Genomic DNA, 18,891 nt, shown 5'->3' with positions numbered 1-18,891 from the left:
TCACCCCAGCGCTCCTGCCCCTGCTTCCATTCACCCCACTGCTCCTGCTTCTAATCACCCCACTGCTCCAGCCCCTGCTTCCATTCCCCCACCACTTCTGCCCCTGCTTCCATTCACCCCACCGCTCCTGCCCCTGCTTCCATTCACCCCCCCTGCTTCCATTCCACCTCCCCCCTGCTTCCATTCAACCGCCCCCCCCTGCTTCCTTCAACTTTCCCCCCCCCCCCGTTTCCATTCCATTTAGGTCCCCGTTTCCATCCAACTTCCCCTCTGCTTCCATTCACCCCCCCATTTCCATTCACCCCCCCATTTCCATTCAACACCCCGTTTCCATTCAACCTCCCCCTGCTTTCATACAGCCCCCCTGCTTCCATTCAACCCCCCCCCCTGTTTCCATTCAACCCCCCTGTTTCCATTCAACCCCCCTGTTTCCATTCAACCCCCCTGTTTCCATTCAACCACCCTGCTTCCATTCAAACCCCCCTGCTTCCGTTCAACCCCCCATGCTTCCATACAAACCTCCCCTGCTACCATTTAAACCCACCCCTGCTTCCATTCAAACCTTCCCTCGCTTCTGCCCCTGCTTTCACCCCCCCCTTCTCCCCTGCTTACATTCAAACCCCTTCCCTTGCGCCCGTTTTCATTAACCTCACACCACAACTTCACCTATGCACTGGCACTGTGCGCGAGATGCCAGGAAGCATCCCACGTCATCGCTGTACTGACATCGACGCTTCCCTGCCCAGCGTCCCAATGCAGGATCCTCTCTGGCGGAAGCGTTCAGCGCTTGACGCTGACGTTTCAGCCAGGAGGGAAATTAAAAAACTTAAAATGTTTTGCCCACAAGAGCCTGTGGCACCCAGGGCACTGCTGAATGGCACCCCAGTGTGCCGAGGAACCCCAATTAGGAATCACTGTTGTAGGGTATGGAGTTTTGGTAGGTGTGGTTTATGTATCTATATCCAGAAAATCCAGTCCTGTAAATATTATTGTCTCAAAACTAAGTTAATTATATGGTTGACTTTTACCTTAAAAGGATTGCCCCATCTGGCCTACCTCTACCCAAATATAAGCCCCCTCAAAGATTAGCTTCTTACCATGGGTCTGTTTGCAGAATCCCCAGTCAATTATTGTGATCACATTTCCTGTGCTTCACTTTGTGACATCAATATACATTTGTGGGCCTGAAATTCTACATCCACAACCAAAGGAAAAATTTTTGTCTTTATTTATTTATTTATTTATTTATTTTATTTATATAGCGCCTACAGATTCCGCAGTCTTTCCTAAATAAATTGCGTACCTCCTAGGTGACAAATTTATGGATTTTTGCATCATGTAATAAAGGAAGATCAAAGTGGCATCAAAGCCATTATTCACATGCTCTATAATAAATCTTCAAAAAAACTGTGTGGCAATTGACCTGCGGTGTGGCTTTAAGTTCACGCCATGCCAATTTGTATTGTGGATATCCTGCAGGACAATGAACATCTACAGTGTTAAGTAACCAGAGTTTCTTTCCTGTATGGCCAGTTTTATACACCATGTGGTATCAGAAAATAACACATCCATCATCAGTTGAGTTTTGGAGATATGGAAACAATAGCTGCCAGTGTCATCGCTAATGCATTCTTCTTCTATTCAATGCTAATGAAGCAAAAAAAGAGAACCAGAGAATGGCACTATATAGGGCCGTTATCCTTGTGGACTATGATCATCAAAACCTGCCCAGAGGAAAAGTTGCTGAGTTGCCCATAGCAACCAATCAGATTGCTTCTTTCATATTTAAGAGGCCTTTTCAAAAATGGAAGAAGTGATCTGATTGGTTGCTGTGGGCAACTCAGCAACTTTTGCTCTGGACAGGTTTTGATAAATCTCCCCCACTATGACTGTAGATGTAAAATCTACACTGCATTTCAGTTGCAGGATATGTGGATATTTTGCAGTGTGTATTTTAGAAGTGTCCTCTTTGCAACCCTTTCTTCTTGTTTACTAATATTTTCTGTATATTTTTTAAGATATATTTTTTAGTTTACTAGTGAAGCTTTCCAACTACAGGAGGGATCACAGCTCCTCAGTTCATAATCCAGAGTAAGCGTTTTTTGGCAAGCATGTTTAGTACTTGTTGAACATAACGCTCGCTTTCATGGAAGCTTCTTGGGTGTGACATTGGCCTCCAAAGAAGCCTCACTAAGAACAGGTATAAATAGATGGTTACTGTGATAATAAATATACAGTATATATGTGTACAACATAAAAACTATACTTAAAGGGTAGCTCCCACCATCCTATTTATTTTTTTTTTTTTTGCTAGCCCGTTTCCCCCCCCCCCCCCCCCGCTACGGCACTAGCCCGTTCCCTCCTCCCCCTGCCCCGCATACCCCGCTCCCTCATTACACTTGCAGTTACTGCAGAGTCCTGCAGCAGGCGTGCAGGGACAGCGGCGGCAATGAGGCGGCGGCGGTGATGTGCGGGAGGAGTGGCCGGGGAGCCAATGCGCTCGCTCCCGCCTGTCTGATTGACAGGCAGGGAGCGAGTGCAGCCTAACTGAAAAAGGACTGATTGCCACTCCAAAATCAGTCCTTTTTCAGTGACCGGTTTTTAAATGTAAATTAAACCTTTTTAATGAAAAAAAAATAAAAATAAAAGTATATTAGAGATATGTTGTAGTACATAAGTACTACAACATATCAAAAAATAAAGTTGGTGACAGTGCCCATTTAAATTGATCGCCACCATATGCATATAGGGTCAAACTTAAATGGGTACTCCGCTGCTCATACTCCCATAGACTTGCATTGAGGAGTGGGGTGTGAGGGCTATGACGTCAGGAGCTCACGGCTCCAGCGTTCGGAACAGTTTGTTCCAAATGCTGAGCAGCGGAGTACCCCTTTAACAATCAGATGTCCAGTGGAGGTTCGGTCATAAAGAATAAAGAGGTTCTATATCACTTAATCCATATGAAGATAAAGAGTTTTTTTTTTCTGCTGCTTGGACAGAAATCTTACATCTTTACAACCTCTGACTAACAGGGTTTACTAACTGGCAGAGAGGCAACATTCGTTTCATGGTTCACCCTCTTTCTCTGAGCATTTCATTTCTTCTGAGGCTCAGTGAAAGTGCCTGAACTGCAAAACGGACATTGTCGAGTTAGTAGTCAACCCCGGGCTGACCAACGACTACCCCCAACCCCCCCCCCCCCCACACACACACACACACACACACTGCACGTTACCACATTTCAAATTTTAATCATTAAAGTTTGGTCGTTTTAATTTCCAATAACTGGGTGAGTGCAGGTAATTTTCATATCTCTACCATTGAATTGCTTAAAGGGGTAGTCCAGTGGTGAAAAACTTATCCCCTATCCTAAGGATAGGGGATAAGTTTGAGATCGCGGGGGGTCCGACCGCTGGGGCCCCCTGCGATCTCTCTGTACGGGGCCCCGGGTCTCTGCCGAGATAGCGGGTGTCGACCCCCGCACGAAGCGGCAGCCGACACGCCCCCTCAATACATCTCTATGGCAGAGCCGGAGATTGCCGAAGGCAGCGCTTCGGCTCTGCCATAGAGTTGTATTGAGGGGGCGTGTCGGCCGCCGCCTCGTGCGGAGGTCGACACGCCCCCTTCCCGCCGGCTGTCGGGGCTCCGTACAGGAGATCGCAGGGGGCCCCAGCGGTCGGACCCCCCGCGATCTGCAGCTTATCCCCTATCCTTAGGATAGGGGATAAGCTGCTCACCACTGAATCACCACTGGACTACTCCTTTAACTTGCTGTATCTGGTCTAAAGCTGTATATACACCTTACTCCTGCTTCGTATATTCTAGGTCCTCTCCATTAATTTTTGCAATAGCACCTTACCTTTCCTTTTTGCTAGCCTTCTGTGTTTTTTGTTGCTACCCCTCGTCTATGTTCTGTCAATCAACAAAGTCTACATGGCAGATTGTCCAGTTACAAAATGAATCTTCTTCTAATGAAGACATTTACGCTAACTATATATTTTTATATTATTAGGCTATTATATTTTATGTGAATGACATTAAATACTGTACAAATTACTAATTTGGTCTAATATAAAAACAGTGAAACTTCAATAAAGTATTACCTTATTTTTCGCCCTATAGGACGCACCGGCATATAAGACGCACCCAATTTTAACCCCTTAAGGACGCAGGACGTACATGTACGTCCTGGTGAGGTGGTACTTTACGCACCAGGACGTACATTTACGTCCTGTGCATAACCGCGGGCATCGGAGCGATGCCCGTGTCATGCGCGGCTGATCCCGGCTGCTGATCGCAGCCAGGGACCCGCCGGCAATGGCCGACGCCCGCGATCTCGCGGGCGTCCGCCATTAACCCCTCAGGTGCCGGGATCAATACAGATCCCGGCATCTGCGGCAGTGCGCGATTTGAATGAATGATCGGATCGCCTGCAGCGCTGCTGCGGGGATCCGATCATTCAGAACGCCGCACGGAGGTCCCCTCTCCTTCCTCCGTCCGGCTCCCGGCGTCTCCTGCTCTGGTCTGTGATTGAGCAGACCAGAGCAGAAGATCACCAAAAACACTGATCTGTTCTATGTCCTATACATAGAACAGATCAGTATTAGCAATCATGGTATTGCTATGAATAGTCCCCTATGGGGACTATTCAAGTGTATAAAAAAATGTAAAAGTAAAAAAAAAGTGAAAAATCTCCTCCCCCAATAAAAAAGTAAAACGTCCGTTTTTTCCTATTTTACCCCCAAAAAGCGTAAAATTTTTTTTTATAGACATATTTGGTATCGCCGCGTGCGTAAATGTCCGAACTATTAAAATAAAATGTTAATGATCCCGTACGGTGAACGGCGCGAACGAAAAAAAAAAAAAAGTCCAAAATTCCTACTTTTTTTATACATTTTATTTAAAAAAAATTATAAAAAATTAAAAGTTTTTTAATATGCAAATGTGGTATCAAAAAAAAGTACAGATCATGGCGCAAAAAATGAGCCCCCATACCGCCGCTTATATGGAAAAATAAAAAAGTTAGAGGTCATCAAAATAAAAGGATTATAAACGTACTAATTTGGTTAAAAAGTTTGTGATTTTTTTTAAGCGCAACAATAATATAAAAGTATGTAATAATGGGTATCATTTTAATCGTATTGACCCTCAGAATAAAGAACACACGTCATTTTTACCATAAATTGTACAGCGTGAAAACGAAACCTTCCAAAATTAGCAAAATTGCGTTTTTCGTTTTAATTTCCCCACAAAAATAGTGTTTTTTGGTTGCGCCATACATTTTATGATATAATGAGTTATGTCATTACAAAGGACAACTGGTCGCGCAAAAAACAAGCCCTCATACTAGTCTGTGGATGAAAATATAAAAGAGTTATGATTTTTAGAAGGCGAGGAGGAAAAAATGAAAACGTAAAAATTAAATTGTCTGAGTCCTTAAGGCCAAAATGGGCTGAGTCCTTAAGGGGTTAAAGGTGCAAAATCTAGAAAAAAAAGATTCTGCACCCAACAGTGATCTTCAACCTGCGGACCTCCAGATGTTTCAAAACTACAACTCCCAGCATGCTGGGAGTTGTAGTTTTGCAACATCTGGAGGTCCGCAGGTTGAAGACCACTGGATAGGAGGTAGTACTCAAGTGTCCCTGCCGCTCCGGACCCGTCACCGTTGCCCTGGATGTCGATATATCGCTGTCGCTGCGTCCCCGGGGTGTCCCCGACGCTCCGGATGTCTTCTTCCCCGGGATCCCCGATAGGTGTGTATTCGCCGTATAAGACGCACCAACTTTCCCCAACTGGGGAAGAAAAAGTGCGTCTTATACGGCGGAAAAATACAGTACCTCTTTGAGAAGACCACCTCATTTTCCATGACAGATTTCTTGGACAGTTTTTCAGTTCCACAATAATATACTTTGAGAATTTACTCCGATTTTGCCTGCTATGCATGTGAATGAGGTTTTTTTTTTTACACTGGAAAAAAAAACCTTGCAGAAGGGTGTTTATGTGTATTTTATTATGTTCTTCAATGGATCAAATTCTTATCTGAATTTGTGAGAATCAGCAGCAGAAATCCTCACTTTCTGCCTTTGATTCCACTGACAATTTGTGTCAGATTTGGTTCTGCAGATTTAGACTGTGAATAGGGCCTTAGAGAAGCATTAATGAATATATTAGGACATTTACAGCAATTTAAGTGGTTAATTACAGGAACATACATTCCTTTTTCTTCCCTGGAGGTATACTGTGCCTCCATATGTTGGCTTCTGTCTCTGCACCTGTATTTAGAGTCCACTTTTTTAAATAATAATTGTCCCTACATCAATATTGTGAGCGCTTATGTGTTTTCAGGTGAGGCCTGTAATTAAAGATAACACTTATTTAAGGGCTGTAATTTACTCTCCAATTCAGCCTTGATGTACTGTTAGCATATAACAGCATACTGGCAAACTCATTTCACTAAAGTGAACAGGGAGTATATCTGCTTATTTATACAAAATGCGTGAACATTTAAAATAATTCTCAATGCTACATAGAAGAGCAGCAAACAAGCTGTTATTGTGTGACGTGCAGAGACACACATGCTTCATACAATGATGGGGGAACCTTTAAAGAGGTTGTATGGCATTACATAAATACAGTGACCCCTCGACCTACGATGGCCCCGACATACGATCATTTCAACATACGATGGCCTCACAGAGGCCATCGCATGTTGAAGGCAGCATCAACATACGATGCTTTTGTATGTCGGGGCCATCGCATAAACGGCTATCCGGCAGCGCAGACTGCTTCAGCTGCCACCGGATAGCCGTTTACGGTGCCTCGTGTGCTTCGCTGACCGGCGCATCCTCTTCAGGATCCCCTGCATCGTCGGCGCTCTCCAACGTCGTCATCACGTCGCTGCGCACGCCGTCCCGTCAGCCAATAGGAGCGGCGTGCGTAGCGACGTGATGACGGCGACGGAGAGCGAGGATGCCGGGGAAGCAGAGGCCTTGCCGGAGCATCGCGGACACCACGGGGACATGGCGACAGAGATGGAAGGCGACATCCCGGGCAGCGGTGACGAGCGGTAACGGTCCGGAGTGGCGGGGACACGTGAGTACAACTTCCTCTACCAGTGGTCTTCAACCTGCGGACCTCCAGATGTTCCAAAACTACAACTCCCAGCATGCTGGGTGTTGTAGTTTTTCGACATCTGGAGGTTCGCAGGTTGTAGACCACTGTCCTATACTTTACATTGCACGGATCCCTCAACATACGATGGTTTCAACAAGCAATGGTCCGTTTGGAACGGATTACCATCTTATGTTGAGGGACCACTGTATGCGTTCTTTAGAAATATTACCGTGATTCTCCATGGGTAGTAGCTGTTGTTGCTGCTCAGTTTTATTCACATGTGTGTGGCTTAGCTGCAATACTAGACACAGTCCGTTGATAAGCATGGTGATATTTCTTAAAGAGGTATTTCGAGTAAACAATACTTATACCCTATCCATAGGATTTCGCCCCTTCAACCCCCTTCAATCTCTAGAACTGGGCTTCAGGTCTTTGTTAGGAGTGAAACAGCAAGTCATGCATGTACACTACCACTCCATCCATTCTCTATGGAAGTTGTCGAAGAGAATTGAGCATTCTACTTGGCTCTTTTCTGCAGCCCCTTAGACAATGAATGAAGCAAGGATCCGGGGGCATGTTCTGAAGATCACTGGGAGTCATAGTGGCCGATTTCCCCTACAATCTGACTCATCCAGCTGCAGCATCATCGATGTTGGATGTCACTCTGCTTTGTCTTAAATATGCATTAAGGGAAGACAATTAAAATATATTCCAACATTTTTAAACATATTTCCACGTTTTCCTCCAATGTGAGATAGAAATGTGATGTGAATGGGCCCGTAGTTATGCACATTTACTATTGAGGAAAGCTTATTAAAGACTGCTAGGAGCAGTAGTGACTGCCATTACCTAAGAACAGATACTCATAGAACCATGCTAGATTGGTCATTTAAGCATTCATTTTGTACATTGGAATAACAAACTGCTTACAGAGAATTGGTAAGGTTACCGTAAGGTACAGTCCTATGGAAAATCAAACATAAAACGGTGAATCCAGACAAATCTTCCATGTTGTGCAGGGATAGGTTATACCTAATAAACAGATTAATATGACTGCCCAGCTCTGTAATAGGGAATCCAGTTTACCATCCACATCATTGTTCACATCCAGACTACCACTGTTCAAGAAAGTCAGGATGTACACACTGTTGTGGATGGTGATTTTGGTCTAAACATAATAAAAGAATACAGGTTATCAGACAAATTATGAGGCCAGGATGCAGAAATTATTATAGGGATACTGGGACAGAGAAGACATTGGGCCACATACACAATAAAAAGGCTATCCTTTAAAGGGGTACTCTGGTGAAAAACATTTTTTTTCCAGCTGGCTCCAGAAAGTTAAACAGATTTGTAAATTACTTCTATAAAAAATAAGCTTAATCCATCCAGTACTTATCAGTTGCATATGCTACAGAGGAAGTTGAGTTCTTTTCTTCCTGACCACATTGCTCTCTCCTGACACCTCTGTCCATGTCAGGAACTGTCCAGAGTAGGAGCAAATCCCCATAGCAAACCTATTCTGCTCTGGACAGTTCCTGACACGGACAGAGGTGTCAGCAGAGAGCACTGAGGTCAGACTGAAAAGAGCTACTCAACTTCCTCTGGAGCATACAGCAGCTGATAAGTACTAGAAGGAATAAGATTTTTAATAGTAATTTAAAAATCTGTTTAACTTTTTGGCACCAGTTGATTTGAAAATATTTTTTTTCCATCAGAGTAGCCCTTTAACAATGCATTTGAGATTGTCGTGTGACACTAGCTTTCATCATAAGCAGCCAAGTAGCCTAAGGGGAAATGCCCTGGCCCCCCATGAAATAATAGTAATTCTGGTCTAATACCTGTGTTATAATACTCTAAGCCTTGACGTAATTTTCCGTTTTATTGGGCCTAATTGTTGTACGCCATTAGTAGGCTCAGCTGGAAGGAACGGTCTGTATTTGTATTTCAGGAGATATGTCTAAACATATACTTACAGCAGCCAGATTTTCTGCTTGTTTTGGTAAGCCGCTTGTCTCAAAGAGATTTCAGTCCGCTTCCAGAAACAAGTTCCAAATTGGCCAAGGAGAAGATTAAAAACAGATTAGAACTATACATGTGCCAAGACCTATTTGAGCTTTTAAGTGCTCTGTGATTTATCATTTTCATTTTATCTTCTAGTATCAGTATATAGTGCTGCTAGCTAACTCCGTCTCCTTCCTCCAGGACTGACTTGTTAGCATTTATATTACTGTATATTTTATATGCAATTTCATTCCTCAATTATCTAGAGAATGTATTTCCCTCCAGTTATTCTCTCCTTCTTCGTGCTATGTCATGTTGGTTTGTAAAAATATTTTTTCAGTATATTAGATATTTTTTCTATGTATTGTACAATCCACATAGCCTTATATGGCTTTGCAATTCAATTTCCACCGCAATGTCTTTGTAGAGGTCCATTTTTTATGCACTTTCTATTGTTTTATGTTGTTTATAATTTTTTTACATTTCTGTTACTATTACTATTGTTTTTATGGTGATTATAATAATGGCTTACTAAAAAGAAATAATAACTATTATATTGCAGGTCATGTACCCAGGAGTATTCCTATTTTATTTCTATGTGTAAGGAATAACTTCTCTTCTTAGTACTGTATGTAGCATAAACACGATCTCCCAAAAGTTACCTATGCAAGCAATAAAAAGTGAACAGCATCAATCGTAATACACCAACCTAGAAACATAGTAGTTCATGACATGCAGTATAATTTTTATAGATATATTTTATCTAGCATCTGATCATCCAGAGATTCTCATAGTCCAGCACCTCCTTCTATCACAAACCTGTACAATAATCTGATAATCTAGAAATTCATAAATACTTAATGGCCCAGATTTATCAAAGAATGTCTACGGTAGAGCTGTTTTCCCATGTTTATTTGGGTGGTTGGTTTGACTATGGTGCATCTTATTTATCAAGAAGGTGCAGCAGGATGATGAATTTTGCGCAGCTCTGCTGTGGATGGGAAAAGCTCTACCACATACACTTTTTCTAGACACTTGTGAGGGAGGGAAATAGACACTTTCCCGGGTCCTGAATTTGGCAGGTTAGGTGTTTTTACTTAATTTCACAGAGCTGCCTGGACATTTTTACTTACATTTAGACGCTACAATCAAATTTGATTGTGGTGTCTAAGGGGTTAAAGCTGTGCATCACCGTGATCAGGGATATCTGGCATTAGAGATGGGTCCTGGTGGCAGATAGACGCCAGGACCACCTGACTATGACCCGCGCTCAGCTCCTATGTGTCATAGAAGGGGAGTTGGGATGCTGTCATCCACAAGTGGTTAAAGATTGAATCGCGGAAGGTAGAAGTGATTTTCACGCCTACTGGTATGTGGTGTAGCTTTGCGCCTAAAAAAGTACCTTTGCGCACAAAATAACGACTTTTGACAGAAGTCGCAAATGATAAATACGTGACCATGGTCAAAAAAGAAAAAGTTCTACGGGTAGGCAAAAAGAGTGAAACTGTCTATATCAAAAGACACATTAAAGGCGCTAAATATGCTGCTTGCGCCTGAACTGCGCCAAAACATAGACAAAAAAAATGCTTTAAAAGCAATGATAAATATCCCCCAATGTGTGTGTATATGTATGTGTTTATGTGTGTTTGTTACAGCTTCACTTCCAAACGGCAATAGATATTTCAATGAAAATTGGTACATATGTTACCAATATGTCAACTAAAAATATAGGAATGGTTAATTAACCCTTACCAACCCTCTTTGGCAAGGGTCTGGATTTTTGTTTAACCACTTAGGGACCCAGAGCATATAGGTATGCCCTCGCTCCCTGGTACTTAAGGACCCAGGGCGTACCTGTACCTGTACCCACCGTGCGCCAGGGGTTAAAGTTTGGTTTCCCCGTTCTGCCCACCCACAGAAGTCCGGGCAGAATGGGGTAACTGTCCTGCGACCGGCACCGGAGGTCACTTACAATCGGCGGCATCCGGGGGACGGCGATGACGTGCGGCTGGCTCCCTGGTGCAGACTACGGAATCCGGTGAGTTGCCTAGCAACATCTGGAGGGCTACAGTTTGGAGACCACTATACAGTGGTCTCTAAACTGTTGCCCTCCAGGTGTTGCAAAACTACAACTCCCAGACAGCTGTTTGGGCATGCTGGGATTTGTAGTTTTGCAATATTTGGAGGGCTACAGTTTGGAGATCACTGTGCGGTTCAGTGGTCTCTAAACTGTGTCCCTCTAGATCTTGCAAAAATACAACTCCCAGCATGCCCACACAGCAGTGTGATGTCTGGGCATGCTGGGATTTGTAGTTTTGCAACATATGGAGGGCCACAGTTTGGAGATCACTGTGCGGTGGTTTCTAAACCGTGGCCCTCTAAATCTTGCAAAATTACAACTCCCAGCATGCACGAACCGCAAACGGCTGTCTCACCATGCTGGGAGTTGTAGTTGCGTACCTCCAACTGTTGTATAACTACATCTCCCAGCATGCCCTTCGGCGATCAGTACATGCTGGGAGTTGTAGCTTTGAACAGCTGGAGGCACACTGGTTGGTTAGATAACAAAACTTAACTGAAGGTTTTCCTACCAGTGTGCCTCCAGCTGTTTCAAAAGTACAGCTCCCAGCATGCACGGTCTGTCAGTGGATGTTGGGAGTTGTAGTTTTGCAACGGCTGGAGGTTTTCTGCCGCAGCTCAAACTCCTAGCTGGAAACTCACCGTAAACCCCCGCCTTTGTGAATGTACCCTAAAAACACTACACTACCACATAATAAAGGGTAAAACACTACATATACACCCCCTTACGCTGCCCCCCCCCCCCCCAATTAAAATGAAAAATGTATTGTATGGCAGTGTTTCCAAAACGGAGCCTCCAGTTGTTGCAAAATAACAACTCCCAGCATTTCCGGACAGCCATTGACTGTCCAGGCATGCTGGGAGTTTACCAACAGCTGGAGGCACCCTGTTTAGGAATCACTGGCATAGAATACCACTATGTCCGCCCCTATGCAATCCCTAATCTAGTCCTCAAATGCGCATGGCGCTCTCTCTTCTCGGAGCCCTGTCGTAATTCAAGGAAACAGTTTAGGGCCACATATGGGGTATTTCCATAGTCAGGATCAATTGCGTTACACATTTTTGGGGGGTTTTTCTCCTTTTACCCCTTATGAAAAGGAAAAGTTGGGGTCGACACCAGCCTGTTAGTGTAAAAAAAAATTTAAGTTTTACACTAACGTGCTGGTGTTGCCCCATACTTTTTATTTTCACAAGAGGTAAAACTAAAAAAGACCCCACAATTTCTCCTGAGTACGGAAATACTCCATATGTGGGTGTAAAATGCTCTGCGGACGCACAAGGCTCAGGAGTGAGAGCGCACTATGTACATTTGAAGCCTAAATTGGTGATTTGCACAGGGGTGGCTGATTTTACAGCTGTTCTGACATAAACGCAAAAAAATAAATACCCACATGTGACCCCATTTTGGAAACTACACCCCTCACAGAAAGTAACAAGGGGTATAGTGAGCCTTAACACCCCACAGGTGTTTGGCTACTTATTCGTTAAAGTTGGATGGGAAAATGAAAAAAAAAATGTTTTACTAAAATGCTGGTGTTACCCTAAATTTTTCATTTTCACAAAGGAAAATAGAGAAAAAAGCCTCACAAAATTTGTAACCCCATTTCTTCTGAGTAAGAACATACCCCATATGTGGATGTAAAGTGCTCTGCGGGCGAACTACAATGCTCAGAAGAGAGGGAGCGCCATTGGGCTTTTGGAGACAAAATATGTCTGGAATTGAAGGCAATGTGTGTTTACAAAGCCCCTATAGTGCCAGAACAATGGAACCTCCACATGGGACCCCATTTTGGAAACTACACCCCTCACCGAATGTAATAAGAGGTACAGAGAAATTTTTGGAACAATGGTCTGTGAAAATAAAAAAAATTATTTTTCATTTGCTCAGCCTACTGTTCCGAAGATCTGTCAAATGCCAGTGGGGTATAAATGCTAACTGCACTCCTTATTAAATTCTGTGTGGGGTGTAGTTTCCAAAATGGAGTCACATGTGGGGGGTCCACTGTTCTAGCACCAAGGGGGCTCTTCTCCTATTACCCCTTGTAAAAAATGTAACATTTGGGGGGAAATCAGCATTTTAGTGAAAAAAAATAATAATTTACACATCCAACTTTAACGAAAAGTCGTCAAACACCTGTGGGGTGTTTAGGCTCACTGGACCCCTTATTATGTTCCCTGAGGGGGGTAGTTTCCGAAATAGTATGCCATGTGGATTTTGTTTGCTGTTCTGGAACCAAAGGGGCTTCCTAAATGTGACATGCCCACCAAAAACCATTTCAGAAATACTCTCCAAAATCCCATTGTCGCTCCTTCCCTTCTGAGCCCTCTAGTGCACCCACAGAGCACTTCACATAAACATATGAGGTATTTCCTTACTCAAGAGAAATTGGGTTACAAATTGTAGGGTGATTTCTCTCCTTTTACCCCTTGTAAAGATTCAAAAACTGGGTCTACAAAAACATGCGAATGTAACAAAAAATCAAGATTTTGAATTTCTCCTTCACTTTGCTGCTATTCCTGTGAAACTCCTAAAGGGTTAATACACTTTCTGAATGTCATTTTGAATAGTTCGAGGGGTGCAGTTTTTATAATGGGGTCATTTATGAAGTATTTCAAATATGAAGGCCCCCTCAAATCCACTTCAAAACTGAACTGGTCCCTGAAAAATTCAGATTTTGAAAATGTTTTGAAAATTTGGAAAATTGCTGCTGGACTTTGAAGCCCTCTGATGTCTTCCAAAAGTAAAAACATGTCAACTTTATGATGCAATCATAAAGTAGACATATTGTATATGTAAATCAATATATAATTTATTTGGGTTGTCCATTTTCCTTATAAGCAGAGAGTTTCAAAGTACAAAAAAAAATGTATAATTTTCAAATTTTTCATCAAATTTTGGAATTTTTTACCAAGAAATGATGCAAGGGACCCAAGTTTTGCTGTAGAATGGAATGGTGAGTTACACACTGTTCCATTTTCTATGGTACTCATAGACCCAGGGATTACAGAGTACAAATATCAGCTATTAGCTGTTAGCTCTGTAGCCATCAACATAGAAACATAGAATTTATCTGCAGATAAGAACTATTGAATGGTGATGTGACTTGCTGCTTTATACCAAAGCGTGACTGTGGTCCCCATTCTCAAGAACATGTGGGGTCCCAGCAGCCTGACCCCTCTTTATCCCACATGTATCCCTTATTCTGTGGCTATGGTAAGTGTTTTAACTCGGAATACCCCTTTAGGGTCTGTTCACACATACTGTATCCTGCACATATTCGATTTGAAGTTGCAGTTCTGAAGCTGTTGTTACGCCGAGCGCTCCGGGTTCCCGCTCCTCCCCGGAGCGCTCGCTACACTCTCGCTCCCGCAGCGCCCCGGTCAGATCCACTGACCGGGTGCGCTGCGATACCGCCTCCAGCCGGGATGCGATTCGCGATGCGGGTGGCGCCCGCTCGCGATGCGCACCCCGGCTCCCGTACCTGACTCGCTCTCCGTCGGTCCTGTCCCGGCGCGCGCGGCCCCGCTCCCTAGGGCGCGCGCGCGCCGGGTCTCTGCGATTTAAAGGGCCACTGCGCCGCTGATTGGCGCAGTGGTTCTAATCAGTGTGTTCACCTGTGCACTCCCTATGTATACCTCACTTCCCCTGCACTCCCTCGCCGGATCTTTTGGCCATTGTGCCAGTGAAAGCGTTCCCTTGTGTGTTCCTAGCCTGTGTTCCAGACCTCCTGCCGTTGCCCCTGATTACGATCCTTGCTGCCTGCCCCGACCTTCTGCTACGTCCGACCTTGCTTCTGTCTACTCCCTTGTACCGCGCCTATCTTCAGCAGTCAGAGAGGTTGAGCCGTTGCTAGTGGATACGACCTGGTCACTACCGCCGCAGCAAGACCATCCCGCTTTGCGGCGGGCTCTGGTGAATACCAGTAGTGACTTAAAACCGGTCCACTAGCACGGTCCACGCCAATCCCTCTCTGGCACAGAGGATCCACCTCCTGCCAGCCGGCATCGTGACAGCTGTGTTTAGTCATTTACTTTACATTAAGATCTGCTGCATAAAACCTGCAGCTTTAAATATGCGCAGGAGTATGTGTGTATAGAACCTAAAAATATTGTCTTTATGCATCTTTACATATTCAAGTATGTATTTGTACGTTTATATATTCTCATATAATACATTATATATCACCAGAAAAGATAATGTTTATCCTATAAGTGTGAGTGAATAAACTGTTCTACTTGTTTGTATAATTTTATATAGTTACATATATATATATATAATATCATATACACATTACAAAATAAATACCTCATTATTTGATGACAGAAGATAAATGAAGAATAAAGACTAACAGTTCTTTTTTATTGTTGCAGAAGTAAGCCAGCCTCTTCAAAGACAACTGGCAAGAATCCTTCATCAGTAAATCCTCCTTTACCAACATCAAAAAACTCTCCAGATCCCGATGACCTTTTCAGTGACATTTAGCTAAAACTCTAATCCACTTCTGCTTAAACAAACAGACCCGGAGCAATTATTGTGTGATAAATGTATATTGTTCCTACAAATGGAGCACTTGTCCCGCTGAGCGACTGAGTGTATGTAGAAGTACAACTATCCTCAGTGTATTTTACAGCTATCTGACAGATTTTTCTAACTTCCATTTTAATGAATTATTTTCTTACAATCTGGAATTTGACTTTTATTTACAAAAATAAAATTCAATAAATAAGTATATAAATTGTTGTTTTTTTCTTAGCTCCTCAAAAGTATATGATTTCATAGTAACATCATCCACAAGATTTTGGTGGCTCCTATGTAAATGGTCTTTTTTTTGGCTTTGGAGACACTGAACTGGATTGTTCCTTAAATGATTGTGGTTTGGTGATATAACTGAGACGGTCCATATTCATGGGATTGTATTGACATATATTTAGTATACTATAGTTTTCAGGTTTATTAGATAGGATTTGAAAATTTTGGTAGCATTCCAAGAAGCTGTAGTGAGCAACAGGGATAATATATTATATACAGTATGTTACAATTCCTATTCATGTCTTTGATGTTATGCAATGTTCTATTGCCCGAGAAAAATGTGCCATGAAACTGCTGCCTCAAATGTTATACCATTACAAAATGTATGGCATGGTCATGGCTGGGTAAATACTCCCTACTGACTTGGCCTCAGATTAGTGTTCATGAGCACTTATGTGCTGGTGGTCAAGAGAATAAATTGTAAGCTTCACTTGGCAGAGGGTTCTACCAGTGAATACAGATTTGCTGGTTGTACATAGAACATATTGTTCTTGTATAGCTTTGAGTTGTGTATGCTTATTTTAAATTTTTTTTCTAAGGGTACCTATCTGGAGCAAGGAAGGTTGAAAGGGAGCACTTGGATCCTCATCCGGCCATTCGGCTCTACTGGGATGTAGGTGGCAGAGTGTGACATAGTGTCACCTGGTTCTGCTAGCAAAATAGGGAACCTATTGTTAAAAATGTAAATCCCACCCTAGATAGGGTAATCTCTGAGTAAAAACATAGAATCTTTTACTATGTCTGCAGAAAAGTAAAATCTCAAAAGTTTTAAACTATGCCAAGATATGCTAATTTTTTTGTGGTGCTACTTTTTCTGATCTCTAAATCTCATGTACAGACATCAAATTTGTCTGCTGCAGCCAATACTAGAGGGAGCTTACCGCATACTATTAATACATTAAATCCAATATTAAAGCAGTATGCGACAAGCTCTACCCAGTGGCAAACCTTATAAACCATAATGGGTATTCAGGGATTTTTTTTTCTTTAACTGTGTGACAGGGGATGTAAAGTTAGTGTACTTCATGATAGTGTCTGTACCTGTGTTTGATGGCTGGCCTCTCAATTCTTATGTGATCTTTGCCCCAATGTTAATTTTTATCAGCATGCAAAATGAGCTTTTCCCTGGTTGCTGTGCAGCCCGAGTCATTACGTCACTAGTCAGGTATTAAAAGGAAGCCTGTCATAGCTTCAATGGGTGGAGCAACCAAAGGGTGGTAGGGAAATCATTCTTCACAGGGCTGCAGGGAATTGTAGTTTTAAGCACAGCACAGTATGGAAGGGTGCTGATGTGTGGGAGGTGGAAAAGTGACCTGACACTTACAAACAAGCAATCCTGGGACTTGTAGTTGGAGGGAGGGAACTCCAACAATAAAAAGCCATTTCACAAAAAGAAAGCAGCAGCTTTATTGTGGACTCACAGCATAGCCATTTAGCCCCAAGACAAGCACAGATCCTTCCTAAGTATGTCCATTACTGTCTAGCAGGTAAGTAGTAAAGTCATCTTATGTTGAATAACCCCCTTTAACCTGTTGGGGACGGAGGGCGTATGGATACACCCTCATGTACCGGTACTTAAGGACGGAGGGGGTACCTGTACGCCCTCCGCTTTTCCAATCACCACCGCTCGCCGGGCGGTGATCGGACCGGGATGACTGCTGATATCTATGTCTGCAATTGCCGCAAATCGCCGGTCTATTCAGACCAGCGTTTTGCGGAGATCCGGACCAATCTGGTCACTGGTGACCCGATCGCCCGGAAAATAAGAATGATCAGACCTGTCAGAGACAGCTCCGACCATCCTAATGGTCAGTACGACCACCAATGGCAGTTGGGAGTGGGGGGTTAGAGTTCGAAGTCCGGACAGAGCGGGGGGGGGGGGGGGGAACGCAAGCGCCGAGGGGGGGGGGAGCATGGCCGGCTTAATTGGACCTGTGGGGGCGGAATCCTAGAGCAGCAGCGGCATCGGCGGCAACAGGAGGAGTGCGCACCGAAAGTGCGACGGAGCAGGAGGCTGCAGTGAAGATCGCCGGTAAGTGACCTTTTACCCCTTGTGAAGAAAATGGGGCTACGATAACATTTTAGTGTAAAAAATGGAGATATTTATTTTTCTCCTCCATTTTGCTGCTATTCCTGTGAAACACCTAAAGGGTTAGCAAACTTTTTGAATGTCATTTTGAATACTTTGAGTGGTGCAGTTTTCATAACGGGGTCCATCATAGGGGATTTCCAACATAAAGACCCTCAAATTCACTTCGAAACTTAACTGGTTCCTAAAAAATTCAGATTTTGAAATTTTCGGGGAAAATTGGAAAATTGCTGCTATACTTTGAAGCCCTCTAGTATCTTTAAAAAGATAAAACATGTCAACTTTATGATGCCAACATAAAGGTAACATATTGTACATGTGAATCAATATGTAATGTATTTGACATCTCCCTTTTCCTTACAAGCAGAGTTCTTCAAAGTTAGAAAAATTCAAAATTGTCAAATTTTTCCTGAAATTTTGGAATTTTTCACCAAGAAATGATGCAAGTATTAATTAATTTACCGCTAACATAAAGTAGAATATGTCACGAAAAAATCAAATCTATAAGTAAAAGCATCCCAGATTATTAATACAGAAAGTGATAGTGGTCAGATTTGCAAAAAATTCTCCCGTACTTAGGGTTATAATGGGCTCTGTCCCCAAGGGGTTAAAACAACATGAAGGTAAAATGTTGAGATTCACTGTAAATTGAAGGTATGCTTGTCAGAAATTATTCATAGGGGTATTACTGTGATCATGGAATTAATCATCTAGGTTTTCTCATATAAATAATTGGTGCTTTGTCAAGACAATTTTGACTTGTTGATCAGAGTCTTATACACAACGGTAACAGCAA

The 18,891-nt window shown here is 43.0% G+C and overlaps 1 protein-coding gene across 6 annotated transcripts in view; it reads left to right on the top strand.

The window, feature by feature from the left end:
* Nucleotides 1-15,922, top strand: part of XRCC4 (X-ray repair cross complementing 4) — a 463,477-nt gene extending 447,555 nt beyond the window's left edge. For all 6 annotated transcript variants that reach the window (XM_056538968.1, XM_056538978.1, XM_056538935.1 and 3 more), the window contains one exon: nt 15,568-15,922. In XM_056538968.1, the coding sequence (XP_056394943.1) occupies nt 15,568-15,679 (112 nt within the window). In that variant the 3' untranslated portion in view covers nt 15,680-15,922. The remainder of the gene's footprint in view (nt 1-15,567) is intronic.
* The last annotated feature ends 2,969 nt before the right edge of the window (nt 15,923-18,891 follow it).

The sequence above is a fragment of the Hyla sarda genome, chromosome 1 (genome assembly GCF_029499605.1).
Source record: "Hyla sarda isolate aHylSar1 chromosome 1, aHylSar1.hap1, whole genome shotgun sequence".
NCBI lineage: Eukaryota > Metazoa > Chordata > Amphibia > Anura > Hylidae > Hyla > Hyla sarda.
This window is presented reverse-complemented; position numbering and strand designations above follow the sequence as displayed.